General features: G+C 35.9%; 1 protein-coding gene across 1 annotated transcript in view; it reads left to right on the plus strand.

The window, feature by feature from the left end:
* Positions 1-7,283, plus strand: part of BRD1 (bromodomain containing 1) — a 58,349-nt gene extending 51,066 nt beyond the window's left edge. The window contains exons 11-13 of the mRNA XM_058804834.1: positions 49-158; positions 2,364-2,518; positions 5,292-7,283. Coding sequence (XP_058660817.1) covers positions 49-158; positions 2,364-2,518; positions 5,292-5,475 — 449 coding nt within the window. The 3' untranslated portion in view covers positions 5,476-7,283. The remainder of the gene's footprint in view (positions 1-48; positions 159-2,363; positions 2,519-5,291) is intronic.
* The last annotated feature ends 2,748 nt before the right edge of the window (positions 7,284-10,031 follow it).

Genomic DNA, 10,031 nt, shown 5'->3' on the forward strand with positions numbered 1-10,031 from the left:
TGAGGTTTCATTCTGGAACATTTTAATTTTATGTTTCTTTGTTCTTAGAAGTTGGGCATAGCAGTATGTGGATTTCAACTGATGCTGCAACATCTGTTCTTGAGCCTCTAAAAGTAGTATGGGCCAAATGCAGTGGATATCCCTCCTACCCAGCTCTGGTAAGTGCCCACCTTCCCAGAAGTACAGTAGTGACTGTTTCTGGTCTGAAAACACCATGCACAGACTTAAGGTAATTGGTAAATTCCCATTCAGGTTGGAGAAAGGTGGCTTGTTGTGCCCTCTTTACTATGCACCGAGTTTGTAAAGCTAGTGGAGTACCAGATTTTAAGTCAATAATTTCTGCTACCCTGCCAGCCTTGGAGACGTGCAGTACTCCTGTGTCGTGCAGCCTTCTGTGGGTGGAAGGGGAGTCAGAAGAGTGCAAGTGAGAAAACTCTTGGGTTGAGATAAAGACAGTTTAATAGGGAAAGCAAAAGCAATCCACACAAGCAAAGCAAATTCATTCACCATTTCCTATGGGCAGCAGGTGTTCAGTCATCCCCAGGAGCACAGAGCTCCTTTACATGTGGCTTGGGGACACAAACACCATCACACTGAATGTCCCTACCTTCCTCCTTCTTTCCCCAGCTCTATATACTGAGCATGATGCCATGTGGGATGGACCATCCCTAAGGTCAGTTGGGGTCAGCTGCCCCAGCCGTGTCCCCTCCCAACTCCTTGTGCACCCCCAGCCTCCTCACTGGTGGGGCAATGTGAGAAGGGGAAGAGGCCTTGTCTGTGTAAGCACAGCTCAGCATTAACAAAAACATCTTTATGTTGTCAATGCAGTTTTCAACCCAAATCCAAAACATAGCCCCATACCACCTACTGTGAAGAAAATTGTCTCTATCCCTGCTAAAACCAGCATACTCGTCTCAGTAGCCTTTGTTTCTGTGCTATATATTATTTCTGCTGCAAAATGAGTATAAAAATACCCTTGATGCTGCAGCTCATTAAAGAAACAAAAAACTCAATAGCTGGAATAAACTGACTGATTGCAGCCAATTGTGAATGATGTACTGGATACTTAAAGCTGTTTTTAAGCAGAGGAGATGCATATATGTGTGTGTTAATAAAAGAGAAACAGACACAGTTCTGCTTAAATCAAAGCTTGCAGAGAAAATATTGATGAGTTGTTTGGCTTTAGGCTTTTGGGGTTATATGAACAGTTCATACACTGGCTTGGTTTATATACGAGTCTGGACAATCGCGATTTTAATATGTGTGTTCTAAAGACAATGTGAAATGTAATCATACAGAGTTAGGTGAAAACCTCTGGAGGTGGAATCAGAGCACTTGAGTTTAAGTACCCTCAGTGGGTGACTCAAAGACACCTGGGTCAGATGCTGAAAATTTGATGATTGTCTCTTGAAAGATGTTAGCGCTAGATTTAAACTGATGAAGACCAAAGCGTTCCTTTTCTTCTCCTTTATATCAGCATTGGTGTGTCTGAGAGTGGGATAAGTTAATTTGAGGAGTTAAACCTCTGTCAAGAGAGGAAAATTCTTCTGATTTTTATGAGCTCCCCACAGTATTAGCTTTTTATTAATTTATTTCCCAAAGTTAGTTTACTGTGGATTAAGATTGGTGCCAGTGTGGATAGTGGAAAAGCAACAGGAGTTCATAGAGTAGGAGATGGGTGGAACAGGCATGGAGTAAAAACCTTTCTTTGGGTGGAAGCTAAACACTTCATAATGCTGTGAGCTGCCTGCAAAGATTTTTCCATCAGGATGGTTTGTTTAACATGAGCAAACATGTCTCTCCCTCAATTTTGTTTAGAAAGACGTTGTGACTGCAACTGCATATTTTGCCTAAGACTGAGTCATTAAATTGGATATGCAAGATATTTGAAAGTTGCACTTTTTTTGGTTTTGTTTTTAAATTTTTGCTCAAGAGTTTGAGTATGGAGCATGTATTTTACTGAAATACTTATACCTTAACATAGGTTAGTTCTTTAAGGTATATTAATTTCAAACCCTAAAATTTGAGGCAAGTTAGAGCTTCTAGAAATCATGGTTTGACATTTTCATTCTAAACCTGCTTGTCAGTCTCAAAGTTGTACTAAGTGGAATTCAAATGGGACTTTTAAGAAGAACTAATATGAGTGAAAAATGCTTTTTTTGGCATTTTCAGTCAAGTCTGCCACTAGGTCTCCTCTATGCCTGTTCAGCTTATGTCAAAAAGTGTGTGTAACACAAAGTCAATTTATATCCAGTGGCTGTTTAGTTTATTATTTATTTCTTATTAACTTCATTTGTAATACCTTCTTAAAATGAATTACATAATTTTAAAAATGAGGAACTGTCCTTTCTTCTCCCTTACAGATTATTGACCCTAAGATGCCTCGTGTTGCTGGCCATCACAATGGTGTTACTATACCAGTGCCACCTCTAGATGTACTGAAAATTGGAGAACAAATGCAGACCAAATCAGATGAGAAACTATTCTTAGTACTATTTTTTGACAACAAAAGAAGTTGGTATGTTATTGAAATGTATTGTTTGATGCAGTGACTTAAAATTTAAGAACCTGTGTCTTTGGTCTAGAAGAAAATTCAAACATTATATTTCCATGGATATAATTTCAATGGAAGTATAAACTGTAATGTTAAAATTTCATATTTGAGTCTGTTTTTGGACCAAGGTATATATCATCACTGAAAGATACCTTTTTATCGTCAGTTTGGAAAAAAATATTTCAAGTCATTTATAGTCTTTTTTATTTACAAGTGACTTTCATTTATTGACCTGGTGAAATTGCTTCATTGCTTCATAAGTTTTTTAAAAGTAATAGTCTAACATTTATCTCTTTTATCCTTCATCATTGCTTTCTGAATTACAACACTTCTTCTCCCAATCTTCTCAAGTGCATTTTCTTTGAATTTTTAACCTCTCTTTAACTCAATGCTTTATTAACACTTTCTTTCACTTAACCTTTTCTATTTTTTTTTCATTAAATCTTCCTTATTTCCATTTATTTTGGCATCAGCAATATGCTGTGTAGAGCCTGAAGGGGGATAGTTCACACAACAAAACATTCTCTTTCCTTCCCCCATGGTCTTCAGTTTTAGGGCTGATGGGATTTTTCTGGGGAGGTAGGAGGAGACACACAAGGTTTTTTGGTCTTCTTTTGGTTGTTACGATTGTTTATGGTTTTGGTGAGTTTTTCCTAGACATGGAAGCTTCTCATCTACCTTTCATCAAACTATCTATTTATTTTCTATGTTTTCTGTTGTCCCTCCCCTCTCCTAGTTTCCATACAGGTCAAGCTAACTGTAAATCTGTCCATTTCTCGTTTTTCTCTTGAATTTGCTTACTTTTAGCTATCAGTTTCCTCTTTAGATGATTATATGTGGCACTGAGCGATGCTGTGCCAGTATGCTATCACTTAAATAAGTTTCTGCTTAAAATTTATAACTGATGTTTACTCTTTTGCCCCTTAGACTTTTTGGCATAATTTTTCTGGTTTTTGGTTATTTTCTTAATTAATTGGTACATCATCATAATTATCTTCGTTCAGTTGTTCAGGATTCCGTAAGATCCTGCATTCTTCTGCCTTTGTTCACAGAGAACATCTGCATTTAAACATATTCAGGCTTGTTTCTCATTTTTTTTCTCTTACTGGTGTTGCCAGTGTAATGCATGTTTCCCCTGGTCAGTTTCTTAATAATTGCTCTGATTGCTTCTTGATCTGGGGAGTCCTCTGCAGCTTGAATATGTGCAGGTGGTCCTAAATCATGTAAATATTGTGCAAAGTTGTCTCTAATGGGTACTCTGCATAGATGGACAGGAAAAGACTCAATACTTCTTCCAGCCCCTTTCCTCCCCTCCACCCTGACCCCACCAACTTGTTTTGGTAGTGATTCTTCTTTTGTGATTATTTTAGCACTCATAATTCTATCTGTGTTGTGTCTCTTGTAGTCTTGAACTCCTGTTTGTGATTTTCATTCATTTGCAGGGTATCTGTCACCTTCATTCTGTGATACCACTGTCTATCCTCTATGGATTTTCATATTTGTTTCTTCTTCTTCTTCCCTGCTTATATCTGGAGGACTTGCAAAGCTTTCTTTTAAAAATACCTTCTTAACACTTCCTCTGATCTGATCTGTATTAAAACTGATAATGGTTAGACTGATGCTTTTCATGCTGTTATCATACTGTCTGTGTCCTTGTACTGACTCTTCGCATTTTATTTCTCTGTGTGTGCTCAATACAATAGGGCTCTAGTTTAGAGTCCTTTAAGAAAATGAAAATATTTCAAGAGCCAATTTTATTTATGTAAAAAAAATGTTTGAAGATTTGACTGTCTGATCTCCTGTTGGTTTGGCTTCAAATGGTTTCCCTCCCAGACGAATGTTTTTATACAAAAGGAGGGCTTCTGCTTTTTGCAGGATTGGGATTGCAGACTACAGTAGCCTTTCTTAAATATATTCATTAATTGACCTAACTTTTGTTTTCCTCAATGTCTTTAAGTTTGGAAAACAGGATTACCATCAACCTTTATGAAAATGATGTAAATTTAATTTATACTTTTAAAGTATAAAAGTATAAGTATAAAGTATAAATATAAGTATAAATAAGTATAAAGTATATATAAGTATAAAGTATAAATTAAAGTAAATATTTAGAATGCTTTAACCAGAAGAAGATGATGTAGAGCTTATTCTATTATCACTCCTCCATGCCCAGAATTTGAAGATATTTATGGAGCTTGAAACAGAAAAGTGCCCTGAATACAGAGCTGGTGGGATTTCATACTGCAGGGTAAAAGCATGCTAAAGCAGAACTTCCTTGCTAGCTGAGCTTTCCCCATAAAGAACAAATCAAGATGCCTGAAATGTAAGGCAAAAATCCATCATCTGAAAACTCCTTGTAATAATGGAAGGGAAAGAATGAGAGGAAACAATACTGTGTCAGGTGAATCTTGAGCCATGTCCATCGTTAGTTGCTGCTGCCTGTTCTTTTAACTGCGTCGGTATTTTAGGCTAAGATTTTTCTGTTGGTACTTAATCACTAAGTACATACCACTGAATACATTCTCTGTTTTACAGAAGAGATTTTCTTAATATTTCACGTTCTTTAAATATTTAATGCAAGTAAGCACTATCTTAAAAGGTGTTTTATTGTTTTGTTTAAGGTGGTAAAACTGATTTGCGATATGAGAAGCATGGCATAGTAGCCTTGACATTTCTGGACAGACTTCTTGATTTTTTTGTATATTTAACAGATTTATTTTTTACCCTTTTCTTACAGGCAGTGGCTTCCCAAATCCAAAATGGTTCCCCTTGGGATAGATGAGACCATAGACAAGTTAAAAATGATGGAAGGACGGAACTCGAGCATACGAAAAGCAGTAAGAATTGCTTTTGATCGTGCTATGAATCACCTGAGTCGAGTCCATGGAGAACCAGTCAGTGACTTCAGTGATATTGACTAACAGAGATACTCTAGCAAGGCATGAAAAATACCACAGAGACTTGAACTCTACTAATGAACCTCTTTGTCTAAAAGAATGTATTGAAGATACAACCCCTTAATTGTTGATTCAGTGGCTGAGTTCTGCAAACTTGAAATAGTTGAGCAATTCTTCTAAATCACCATTGCCATATTGATTAATTATTTTATTGTGTTGTAGATTGGAGGATTTTCCACTAAACCTGTTAAAATGTCTTGTTCATAGTGTTCATAATTGTACATAAATGTATATTCAACACTTAACTTATTCTGATTTTAGAAGTAGCTCCTTAATTCCTTTTATAATTTTGTTGGGGAGGGAATTGGTTTTTGTTTTTTCCATGCTTTTTACTTTTTTTCTTTTCTTTCTTTCTGAGTTTAAGTGACCTAAGCACCATCTTCCAGCTTGAGGTGTTTAGTTGATCTTAAAGCCTAATATCAAAATGGCATCAAATATATGTTTGCCTAAATCATATACAGTATGGTGCTGCTTGTATCATTTCTTCCTTGGTCTGTAGCTTCTGAAAAAGACTTCTGAATGTTTGTGTAAATTGTTGCTCTTTGCACAAAGTACCGCATATTTAAGATTGATGTAAATTTACAGTTACAAATATGTATTTTAAGAAAGGAAGTTGCATTATTTTGGAGGGTACTTTGTGAGAAAGACATCAATAAAAATTATACTATGTACATCACTTGCAAATCACCAAAAACACTCCATTGTTGCCCAAAATGACTTAAGGTTCTTACTGTTTTAAACAAACCTGGCTTAAAGCCTGCAAGCACATTATTTCTTTCAAAACCATATCCCATTTATCTCCCATTGGTTTAATTTTGTTGATATGTGTGCCTCCCTGTGTTTTATTTATTGTAGAAAATGTATTAATTTGCTTTATAATGAAAAATAAAATTGACAAATATATTGATATGCATTTTTATACAGGCACATGAGAAGACAACTTGCTTTGGGAGAAAAATGTATTGGAAATTGTATAAAATAACTCGATGGTTTGTGTGTAATTCGGTTTTTTGGTAACTTGTAATCTTTTGTTTCCAATGAGGGGATTTATGTAACTTTTAATTTAGAACACTTTGGTAGCAATAGAAACTTTGGATACATTTTTGTATGGTACATGTGATGTATATAGAATTAGTACTTTATTTTTATTTTTAATAAGTAAAGCATTATGTTTGGGCAGGGGGAAGAAGGAGGGTGGGTTTCCAGAACTGCATTTTTATATTAAAAAGAAAAAAAAATAAAGTCAAGATATTGATTGTTGTAGCTACTTTATTCCTACCTTCACTGAGATACTGAATTTGTAACAATGAAAATGGCAAGGTATGTTTGCAATGTGATTTATAATGGCTCCATTATTTATAAATGCACTGTGTTTGAACTCTTTTGCAGTGATATCGTAAATACTGTACCAAGTTATATAATATGAAACACCAAATAATGCATATGAATGCACGAAGTATTTATGCCCAGCTTTTTTATAAAGGATTAGCAAATACAGCAAAACCAATACTTTTTAAATCTTTTTTTTAAAACTTCATTGAATAGCATACTTCATTGTTAAACCTGCTTGAATCTTTATTTTAAAGGGACAATTACTTTTTAAATAGTTTTTAATGTTTTTATTCTCTATTGTTTGTAATACCCCCGTAGAAGCTTGAAATAAAATTTCTTTCTCAACTGTAAATTTTGTCCTGAATTTAGCCCCTGAGATTTTGCTGCAGTGCCCATTTTCTTACTCCATGACTGAGCTGCTCCAGAGGCACTGGGCCAAGAAGCTGAATGTTCTCCTGTGGCACCCAGCATTGTCCTTACTGAGCCCTTTGCATAGGAGGTGTTGCAGTTAGCTGAGACTACAATAACTGCCTGTGATGGACCCTGGTAATTAGGGATGATGAGTTGGACAAACTTCACGAATGATCAAGCAAAGACTTGACAGCAGACACAGCTTTAGGGAGAGCAGTGATGGCAGGTACCCTGGAAGGACCATCACTGAGGTGTGCTGCTCTGATGGCCACAACAGCTACATCAGGTAGAAAAATTAAAATCTGGTTGTTTGCACTTAATATAATGACTCCAAGGATCTGAGATATAATCATACTCTTCTTTAAAGGGAATGGAACTTAATTTGGGCAGTGTTGAGACTGTAGAACCACTTGTCATCATGAGGACTCTGTTAAAGGTATTAAAAAAAATACACTGCATCAGATTTTATTTCAGACTGGTTCTACAAAAGGTACTCAGATTTTGTATGTGTAAAACTAGATAATGATTCATAACCTCATTCTGGTGCACAGAGAAATGGACCTTTTTTCTGTCTTGGACCTTGGAAAGCTGAAATGCAGTTACAACACAAGTTGGAAGATGATAAGGATGCTGACACCTGTGAAATACAAGTGCCATTAAAAAGAAAGCATAGAGTTGCAAAATGATCCTTCAGAAGGCTTCCTACGTTCTCAGTTGCCTGCACACTAGCAACATTGCAAGGGGGGAAAGAGCTCATTTTTGCAAAAAAGAGCATTAATTATTTCTGAACTTTTTTTAAAAACACATCACCAGGGAAAGCTCTATTTCGAATTTTGCTCAGATTTCTGAGTGTTATTTTTTGACTTTTCTGTTTAGAGGTGGTTTCATCAGTTCTTGGAGAAGAAAGATGTGCTGTCTTCATCTTACAGGGGACTGTATGCACTTACGAGAATTATCAGCTGGAAAACTGTACTGATTAAAATAAGCTTGTTCTGCATCTTCTTCTGATGAAAGTGACGTGAAAGGCTTGTTTATTTTTGTTTGGCTATGCAGTGGAAACTCCCAGGAATTCTTCCCAGACTCTGTCGAGAGGAGATTGCTGCAGTGTCAGTTGCTGTTCCCATACTCTCTTGTGATGAAGTCCAGTATCGTCCAGAGCTCTTGAGATTGGGTTAAAGTTTAAAATAGTTACTCAGAAATAAATAAACAAAATAGAGTGGAAATTAGTATTCCAATGGAAAGTAAAACTGGAACACCACATTCTGGCTTGCCAGCTTCTTGGGGAGTGTTACAGTTATAAGTACAGGGTGTAAGTTTGTACATTCACTGCTCAGTTCTGGTGTGATCATTTCCTGTTAATAGAAGTGTGAGACTTATATCATCATTTGGAACTATGTGAAAATGTATTTCATTGTATTAAAATATGAGCAATTATTGTATAAATAGGGGGAAAATGTGACTAGAGAATAATGTTTTTTTTAAAAAGTTTGTTATCTCAGTGATTTTTTGGGGAATGTTTGTTGTGATTTTCTGTCTTTTACACTAGAGGGAGCAATGCACACAGACCATCAACGTCTACAAAATAAGTATTCAGTTTTTCCTTCTCAAAATGCTGCTATTAAAACTTACTGCTTGTAAACAGTAAGTCTTTTTTGCTTCTAGTGTTTCTAGTCCATCAGAAGTAGCTCTCTCTCTTCTCGCTGCAAGTGGGCTGATTCAGGAATGCTTAATTTTAACTAGAGCTACTACAAAGGACAAAATAGCTCTGGATTTTCTGGCTCTCATGTCTAATTGCCAGTGACAGATGAGTAACTTCTTATATTTTTATTTAGTTATTGATTTTGTTTTCACAGTTGCATTCTGTAGTGTTAGAAAATGACTCAGAGGTGGCTGCTGCTGGTAGCACAATGCAAGACAAACACATCGATTAACAGAAATACTCAAGTGTGGAGGTCAAGTTCCAGATGAGACAGTTGCTCTGTCCTGCAGCCTGGCAAGGGGAGGTTGTCTTGAGGATGTGTGCTAGGGAATCAAATAAATTAATCTCAGTCCTTTGATCATATGGTAAAAGTTCTTGCCTATGTGAGAACAAACTTTCTCACCCCCACTATATCTGTAACAGAAAATACAGAAGTGAAATGTAAATGGAGGAGATTTACTGTCCACATCCAGCTTAGCAACTTTGGGTTACCTTGTTGAGAGTTTTGTTTAACATTCAGTTGCTATGACTTGCCTCCTCCTTGAAAGATTTATTTCCTCTAAAACTTTTAATGTAGAAAAAGAGTAAATTCAAGGTAATGGAAGTTTGGAAAATAATATTTTGGAATAGCATGTAGTTAAAAAACTTTTAGAAAACATTTGGGAATTGGTATGTGATGGGGAGGGGCTGTAAATTTATTTTTACCTGCCTACTTATTCAGATTTTATTGGCTGTGCATAGAAAGTGCTATCAAATATCTGATGGTCAGGAAAGAAAATACAAAACGCCAGCAGCTGTACTTAAACACTATTAATGATCTTTTTCAATTGTTTCTATGTGTTAACCAACAGTGCATTGATTGCAGTCACCCCATTCTATTTTTTGCTTTTACTGCATGGAGAGAATAAGAATTTTATTTTCCTTTTAATAATTTAAAATATTATTTAAATTTTTAATTAATCCCCATGATATCAATATCTTCTCATCACGCTGCTGTTCTGCTGCCTTTGTGCTGCTCTTCTCCTTTTTATTTTCACAGTTCTTCCAAGCCCTACTTGTTTTTTTTGGTTGTTTTGAT

The sequence above is a fragment of the Ammospiza caudacuta genome, chromosome 5, assembly GCF_027887145.1.
Source record: "Ammospiza caudacuta isolate bAmmCau1 chromosome 5, bAmmCau1.pri, whole genome shotgun sequence".
Classification (NCBI taxonomy): domain Eukaryota; kingdom Metazoa; phylum Chordata; class Aves; order Passeriformes; family Passerellidae; genus Ammospiza; species Ammospiza caudacuta.